Here is a 9,553-nt window from a genome sequence, read left to right on the forward strand (position 1 = left end):
TTGATTAAACTGCAGCACTTCCGATTTTTTAAAATAACTGCTGCAAATCAATAATACTAAAGAAGGGCCCGTCTACCAATTTGTAAAGAGAAATAGTAGAAAACCAACCACGTCTTTGATAGCGGATCTCATGTAGATTGCTTAAATGTTTTATTTTTACCTGAATAATAATAAAAAAAAATCTGTAATAAATATATACACATATGTAACTGTTACCTGTGCAACGAAATACTGAAATTTAATTTTATGTTTACTCTACTAAATTATTATTCACATTCATTGGGCACGTGACTCTTACCGGACCCCCAGGAGAAACTATTATGGGATGTCAGGGAGCGTCCTACGTCATTAAACGCATGCGCTTAAGCTCTTTCTTGTATTGTCGTGGGGGGTGAGGATTTAGCGTTCAGATAATAATTTTAGGGACTAACTTCCGATATCGTGCTTTGTGAGATTGGTGTGTAATATATTCTATTTCAAATGCCCACACCGTCCAGGCGAGAAGAAGATATGTCCGAAGATCAGTCCGAAGTAGGTACAGAAGAAGCAGAGGATGATTCATTGGCTGGTTAGTAAAAATATCATTCGTATTACTGCCATAGTAGCCAGTACTTTTGTAATATATGTAGACTAGCCTACCTGTTCTGTTCGTGGCGGATCAGTAAGCAGTTGGGGTAGCGTTGAGCGCGCAAATATTTCCGTTTGTTGTTTGTCTAACTTTGTCGTAATTGTTCGTTATTAACGTTTTTGTTTTTTATTCTTTATTACACATGTGTAATCTAGATATTCCATGTTTCAATTACAGTCGATTGTTTTAACGTTAGGTTTGTCTACCATTACATGGAAATTTTCTAATTATTCCAAGTTAATGTAAAATGACGGCCCTAACCAACATTTTTAAAGTGAAATTCGAGGGTAACATTATTCGTGTATCGTCTGACCGGCGTCTATGTTGATCACATGGGCTTTGTTTTGATTTTTCGCGGTTAAATGTGCGTTCTGAGGAGAAATTTAATATTTAGAACATTGATATATTATAATATTAAATTATCAGTTATGTTATTTATTATATATCAAGTATATATAGCAGAGATGGATAGTGGGATAAGAGTAGGGATAAGTATAACTCATTAGCATATTAATGTGGCGCGGCAAGCCCTACCAGAGTGAGGCTTTGGGTGAGTGTATTTTGTAGCATAGGGGGTAAGGGTTGTTTCTTTCAAAACTATAGGGTTATTACCCTGTTGACGTTATTACAATTTATAGTCTAAACCTTAAGTAATATTTAAATTATTTCAAGATGTATAAAGTTGTAATGACCAACAGAACTGCAAACACTAAGTGCTTATTTCAACTATAAAACATATATTGCATAATTTCAAGTTAAACAGAAAAAATATTTTAGTAGATACACTGAACGACATTGTTTTTACAATGTAGTTACTGTGTTGAGTATGTGTGTATATTTTGAGGATATCACTTAAAACATAAAAGTCATTGAGGGATGTTCATTATCTGGAGTCATCTAAGAATGTTATTTATGGTATTTAATTCGAGGGATTATGGGAAATATATCTTATCTGGAAATTACAGGTAGCAGTCTGCTAATCATTAAAAAATAATTATGATCATTAATTTTTAAAAAGTTGGATAAGCATAAAAAATTTTCTTGGTCATATTGTAAAGTGGATCCTGGTAGATACCAAAAATTTTTTAAAATTTAAGGGTGTAAAGCAGAAAATAATGTTCATTTGAGGCATTGTGAGAAAATATATTAGATGTTCCCTTAACATATGTTAATATACTGAGAACAAGGCACTATTTGGTTCTTCAAGACTGTCCCCATACAACCTCACTTGAAAAAAATAAAAATTTAAATCTACCCTTTATTCTTAAGAATCATCAGTTCTCTTAAACTTCTGTATAGTTCTTGTCTCCATGATTTCCAACAGCATCTTATTCCATATATCAGTCACCCTATTAAAGAAAAAAAATTGTCTTAGCTGGAGTTTATGTTTGTATTTTTCAAATTTTAAACTTGTGTTCTGTTATCCTGTTGTTTTCAGAATGTAACACAAATGTTAAACACCTTTATCCTCTTGATACCCTTTGTAATCTTGTAAACTTCAGTTAGATTACCTCTTACCCTTCTTTTCTCGAGAGAAAATAAGAAATCTCCAACTTATATCAGTAAGATATTTTTCCTAGTACCCTTTGAACCCTTTCAAATAGGTCAATATCCTTTTTTGATATAATGAGACTAAAACTGACACAGTATTACAAGTGAAATCTAACTAGTGCTTTGTATGTAGAGATAATAGATAATTAACTTTTTTACTTGTAAACGGTGCGTCTTTAAATATAGCCTAAAATTCTGTTAGGTTTACTACTAGCAGCAGAGCACTACTTTAATGGGTTGAGTTACTTATCCCAAACTATGCCAATATTTTTGCTTCAGTTATGTCCCTCCGGTGGGACAGTGGTAAGTCTTCGGATTTACGATGCTAACATCAGGGGTCAATTCCCCTCGGTGAACACAGCAGATAGCCTTTAAGAGAACACATACTCTTTCATATTATCCAGTGGGGTTGTTTTTATATTAAATGTGTGATCAGATTATTATAACTCAAATACTTACAACTTATACAGTGAAAGGTCAAGGTCATTTGATTAACCTAGTCATTCTGTAATACCTCAACATCCTCAGTACAGCTGGAAATACTGAAGAGTTTGGTATTTTACTTCAAACTTTACTAATTATACCCCTATGAATATCGTCAGTGTAAATAAGAAGAAACAAAGGTTTAAGCATTTACCCCTCAGGCAATTCATTAGTAACAAAAGTCGAGATTGATGACTCCATTAATATCAACCCTTTTTCTTTCTCCCATCCAGTGAACCCTACAATCCAATTAACTAGTCTTTCCTTAACCACTGTTCTTGGGCTTTTCTTGACTAGTGTGTTTGGCATCTTATTAAAAGCTTCTTGAAAATTAAAGCCCACACTCTTTCTGTTGGCAAAATGATAAACCAATATTTGATAAAAAAAAACAAAAAACAAATTAGTAAGGCAAGATTTCCATTGGGTGAATCCATGTTGGCTTTCATTGATGATATCATATTTCATTAAATGATTTTGTAAAGCTTTTTTTATCAGACTACCTCGAATTTTTCCCATTACAGATATAATACTAACTGGCATATAATTTCTGGGGCAAATCTTATTTCCCTCTCTTTAAAAAATATGCATTGCATTAGCGACTCTCTAATCCTAATCTACCAGCTCACTGTCTGTTGATGTATCATAAATGAAAGAGAGACTTGAATATTTGGTCTTTAAAACATTGGGTAAAATGTAACCTAACCCTGGGGCTTTATCTATTTGTTATCTCTTAGTCTTCCTACTTCACCTTCAAAACTTTAACATCTAAATGACTCAGTTTAATGCCACTATTTTCCATAAAATGCTCAGGGTCAAGAATATTATTACTATCTTCTTTTGGATAAAGAGAAGAAAAGAATTAAAAGTTAAGACATCTCATAATCTTCAATAAAAACCTTTTAATCAGTATTCTTTAGGTCTAATTCCCATTTAAATGTTTTTCTGTTCTTTAACATATTAAAAAAAATGTCCTTGCTGTTAGACTCAGAATTGTTTTCTAGTTTCTTTTTTAACCAAATCCCTAGTTTTCCTGTATTTTTGTGTCTTCTAGCCTATCTGTGAAACTTCTGGTATTTCATGTATCCTTTTGATGTCATTGGCCATTATATAGACAAACATCAAATACTGGACAGTGTTATTTTTAACAAAAACATTTTCAATCATTATTATTGCTTTGCTCTCATGGTTTTGATATACTGATTTTATTTAAAATAATGATATAGAAAATTTTTACTGGCAATTTAGCATCAGGGTTGAACACAAATTTTGGCTCTGAGAAAGCTTAGTTAAAAATAATTTTCTGTATTGTAAAATTTGCTTTTAGGTTTTTAAAAGATTTATTGGAGAATTAGATCCAACAAGATTATCTAGGAAATTTATAGAATAAAGACCTCCAAGTTCTTTTGTTCTATATTCTGAAGATAATAGGATGAGATGAAATAAATTTAAAATTTGAAAAGACGGGCTAGGCTCCAGTTAAATTGGTTTTATTTTTTGAAGAGAGTGATTGACTTATGGAATAGATTGCTGTTAGCAGTAGTGTGAGATGACATCTTAAAGAGTTTAAGATAGGAGATGATGATTTCTTGAAAAAAATAAAGTGGGGATTTAAGTTTTTACTTTTCTCAAAGGTGAGTATACAAGGACAGCTTTCAAGGATCAAATGGTCTCTTGTTTTTCATATGTTTGATAGTGTTGAGGAATGGTGTATCAGAATTAGAGCTGGGAATTTACTGGAACTTGCTGATTGATTAATTGTTGGGCTTCTAAATGATCATATTCAACTAATTAATTATCCTCAAGAGGTACAAAAAACACATATAAAGCCAAAAATTTGGTTTTGGATACCTGCAGTGGGAAGAGCACAGACAGTCCACTGTGTAGCTTTATGTTTAACAACAAAAAACATAATGGTAACATTTCGATAATAATAATTGAATAATTGAAAACAGTAATAATCTGAAACACTAATTTTGATTAGTTTATTATTTTTGTGACATTATTTATTTTAACTACAATTTCAGTTACTGGATAGTTGCAGTAATCGAAAACGGTAAAAGTTGGAAAGAGTAGTAAATTATTTTCATGACATGAATTAATTTGATTAATTGATTATCTTACAAGACACTAGGTGATGCTTATAGGTGATTGATTGAGTTAATTTCAGGGTTGTATTCAAAACACCTTTGTATTTGAAACTGCAGATGTACTAAATTGGAATAGTTTTACCAAGACAGATTTTTCCTTCAGAGTAAGCAATAAATGTTGTCCCTTTTATAAGTTAAAGATTTAATTTATTCAAAAAAAAACGTTTTGACTAGAAGTTACTTGCTCACCACCTGTAATATATATTGACAAGATTTTTATTAAATTATTATATTAAATACTCCCTGTTAATTATGTGTTTAGATGAAATGACTAGTTGAAAGAAGTGCCTTGCTAAAAGTAGGGAACTTTATCTAGAGGTTGAAACACTGCATACTTGTGAATTTGTATTTCTTAGATATGACCACATTGTTGTGTGTTTGGTGATGCATGATAATACATAATGCTATTACTGATACTTTGATCAATGGTACTACACAACACTTGAATTGTAATATTTTATATTGAGACAGTTGTACATTTCCTGACCCACGTCTTTTGTTAAAATGAGATACATATTAAACAAAAAAAGACTTTGGTGTGGAGAGAGGTTATCTCGGAACTGGAATGATCATTAAACTTGTACCTGTAAGAATGAGCATTGAGGTCTTATTCAAGTTTAAGATTTAATATTCTTACTTTCTGTATGGTAGAGGGAAAGGATGGTTGAATATCAATACAGAGAAGTGTGTTTTTATTTGGTAAATGTGTGTCAAGTGGTAAGTTTTTGAAAATGATACAAGTGTACTGACAGATAAAGCTGATATTTCTTCCCTCTGCAGTTTTGTACAGAGCGATGTTGGTAAGGCACTGGTTCTAGGCACTCTTTTAAAGAATTACTGTATCACAAAGATATTTTGATATAATTTTTAATTTGCATTCATGTGTATTCTGTGCTAATGTTTTCGTTCCTCTCAGGTATAGTGAATGCAGTTAACAAATAACTTTTTTTTAAGCACTGAGGCCTTTTAGTTTTGCATTTTTTGGAATGTTTTTTTATTTTGGTAAAAGTTAAACTGAATAAATTCTAGTCAGGTTATAAAAGAACATCAGGAATGTTAAGTGTAAATGAAATAAACTAAAAGTGACAACCTAGTCAGTAAGTTTTATGGAAGAAAATGAAATACCTCAATTTATGAAGAAAAAAAAAGGCTAACAAATTATATAAAAGTAAGTATTATGCAAGTGATTACAGTAGGGAGAGTTTTTGTGTATAGAAACATTTGCAGAAATAAAACAGTTGAATAAATTAAAACACAAAAGCCATGTACTACATAAATATAGAGAAGCTCCCTGGCTCTATATATGTACAAGTGTATGTGTGCAGAGTGATAGAAGCTGCAGACATATTAAAGGTGAAAAAACTTAATCCTTTCAGTCCATGTTCCTGCTGTCTGCCTTTTCTGGTGTGGTACAGTCCCATGTTGCATTGGGCTGAAGGGTAGGTTCTGCATTTACACATGTACTCTTTATGGAGTAACACCATGCTGAAGTAAAGAATACTTTTTGTTAATGGACCAGTCCATTTCTTAAAGTAAAAGGCAGGTTTTACACTGTGGTAGGCCCCTCCTGTCTGAGACATGTCAGACAGGCCATAAATGCTTGAGTGAACGCTGATTATAGTTGTTTACTAATGTTGCTGCCCTTGATAAACCTTTTTTTTTTATGTACATAAATATTTCTATGTAACTAAAGTTTATTGTTTTGGATAAATTTGTAAGTCTTCTGAAAATAAAATAATTATTGAAGCTGTTAAATATGAGAAAAATCATCACAAATACTAAGATATGCTTGTGAGAAGAGAGAGCAGAGATTAAGCGTGTAAAAGTTTAATCATCAGACATATGAATTATGTCTTGAGACAGACACTTGTTTATTAATTGTAGAAAAGCCATTGTTTTGATGCACATGTACAAAAGCCGGTCAGTGTGCATTGTTTATTTATACAAATTAATGATATGCAGCCTTGCTTGTAAATGTTGACTCTAGACAATTCTGTCTATTCTTGACATGAATACCCAATCTTACGATTCAAAAAGTGGTTAACAAATAACTAATTACACTGTAAATTTTGTACAGGATATATGAAACAGATTAAATGCTGTTGACCATAGTATATCTCTATTTTAATTTAGTACTGTCACATTGTAGTGTCTCTACTTGTGTAATGTAAGCCATAAATGTTAAGATTGTTTTTAATATGTTGTTATTTTTAATTTTTCAGTTAATTTTATAATACGAAATATGTATTAGGAAAGAATTATTATCGTAAGAGCTGTTACTTAAAAAAACTTCAGCTTTTTTGTTTTTTGTCTAGACAACTAAATGCATTTATAGTTTAATTATGATTTTCTTTAACACTTAACTTGTTTGCTGTTTTATTATAGGTAAAATATTTAAACTATCAATAAAATAAAAAGGTTTGTTCGTTGTTTTTTGGAGATTATTTATTTTGTCAAAATTTGAAAAGTAATTTTTTTTTGTAAGTGATAACACTTTTTTTTCTGTGACTACCAGAAATTTAAAATATTAAAATTTCTCTATAACAAAGTAAAAATGTTGTGTTATTTCAGTTATGGTATTATTATTAACTTTGATTAAAGCAAGCTATATACTTTGAACAAAACTAAAAACCAACCTGGCAATCAGTACAGCTAATTAAGTATTATTTTCTTGCATTCCTGCTTACTAAGATTAGAATTCGTTGTCTTGTCAGTTGGAAACCCTCACAGTTAACAATGATTTCAGCTGCAATTCCAGTAATATCTCATGAAGTTAGGCCAGCTTGGGAGATATTTGTTAGTTCTAAATACCTATATATTAAACTAACAACACAAAACATTATAATAAGTAGGGTGGGAGCTTCATTCAAGGCTAACAAATCTTCACAGCCGTGTGTGAGGTTATAGCTGTTAATTGTGCAGAGAGGTATTTACCTAAGATACATTTTTAGGTAAGGAATACATTAACATTCTTATCAAATATTCCACATTAATTATGACTTTGAGACCAAACGGTGTTATTTCATGAGAGTTGAGTCCCTTACAAAATGGCAGATGAACAGAAGAGATACAGCTTGTTGTGATGAAAAGTTCCAAGAATGGTGTTTGGAAGCATGTTAGACAGAAAAAAAGATGTTAAAAAAGATGACGTTGTTGATAAATGAGAAAAATTACAAGTGAGAAAGTTTCCAATATATTCCAAAAAATTTGTATCTCAGTATATCACAATGCAATTTTTCTGTGAATTATTCGGAGCCAGTATACTAAATGCAGTTTTATATTTGCATGATCTAATAATAGACACTCTGCTTGGCAGCCAAAGCATCTGGTAGGTCTGCATTCTTATTGTTATGCATAGAATTTCTTTTTTTTTTTCTCCATCTCTTATGTTGGTGCACATAGATGTAACAAAAACTTAATAATGAACTGATTCAGTACTGTCATGTGACACTAATATTTAAATAATGTTCTAGCAGAATCTAAAGTAGCAGGTGGTTGCACAGTATGTTTCATGTTTTTACATATGAATGGGCTGGATACACAATCCACTTTTTTTAAAATAATATATTAAAACAACTCAAATATATATATAATTCTCCCTTTTTTGTCAAATTTAACACACAGGCTGGCTTAATTAATTTAAAACTCAATTGACACGATGAATTATTGTTCCTGCTCTGTTGTTACAATACAGTCTATGATAATTTTACTTGACAAAAAAAATGTAACTATACATTATTTATAGCTAAACTCACAATCATTCAGTCTCAATCTAGCTAGTTATCCTACTAACTTGACTAGAACTACGTTTTATATGCATATTTATAGCCTGACCAAGTTCTAGAACTTTCTACATACTTTGAGATATTATAATACTCAATTAAAACAGTGAGAAAAACTTAGAAGGTTCTAGTAACAAGACATAATAATATAACGAAAGCCAATTCACAACAATTGAACTACATAACATGTGATTCACACACAATTACAAAAACAAACTTGCAATAAACTATTGCTTCTAAACAATAACTAAATTTAACACTAATGTTATACTTAACCCATCTAAATCATAATACTTGCAGTAAACTTAAACAGACGTGTATATCTAACAGTATGGTTAAGTTAAAAACTTACTGTTGTGTTACAGTAGCTTTTAACTACTGCTTTAGCAGAATCTTAAGTAGCAGGTAGCAATACAGTATGGTTAAGTTGAATACTTTTTAGGTTTACTGTAAAACTGTTTTCTTATCCATATTAAAAACAATTCTAATTCTTTCAAACTACTTGTCTGCATTGTTGTTGAGTAGTAATTGTTACATTTTTGTTCTTGTGATGATGCATAAGTTAAGGACATTCTTATAATTCACTGATTGGATGAGAGGTTTCTGGGGGCCACCAAGGTTGCTAGTGAGGTGCCTGGGAGGGAGATAGAGGTAGACACATAAAATTATCCTAGAGATTAATCTGCTTTCATGCAAAGGCTCATGGCAATTATTATGTAAAAAAAACAAAAACATATTCAAAACACAAAAGTAATTATTCATAGCATTTATTATGTAGAAAAAAGTTAAAATGTGATTACACAGGCCTGCAATGGTTTTAATGTCTTGACATTTTTACATGTTCTACAGTAATTCCTGTATGCAAAACATCATAACACATAGATTTCACACACGAAAAATTGGGATGAATGAGGATGCATATTCGTTTGACAGCAATGTTCTTCCCTTTTCTTCAGTTTGTT

General features: G+C 31.1%; 1 protein-coding gene across 1 annotated transcript in view; it reads left to right on the plus strand.

The window, feature by feature from the left end:
* Nucleotides 1-349: 349 nt before the first annotated feature.
* Nucleotides 350-9,553, plus strand: part of LOC106464306 (chromodomain-helicase-DNA-binding protein Mi-2 homolog) — a 41,147-nt gene continuing 31,943 nt past the window's right edge. Inside the window, exon 1 of the mRNA XM_013924436.2 lies at nt 350-568. Within this exon, the coding sequence (XP_013779890.1) occupies nt 481-568 (88 nt within the window). The 5' untranslated portion in view covers nt 350-480. The remainder of the gene's footprint in view (nt 569-9,553) is intronic.

Source organism: Limulus polyphemus, unplaced genomic scaffold, assembly GCF_000517525.1.
Source record: "Limulus polyphemus unplaced genomic scaffold, Limulus_polyphemus-2.1.2 Scaffold1615, whole genome shotgun sequence".
Lineage (NCBI taxonomy): Eukaryota > Metazoa > Arthropoda > Merostomata > Xiphosura > Limulidae > Limulus > Limulus polyphemus.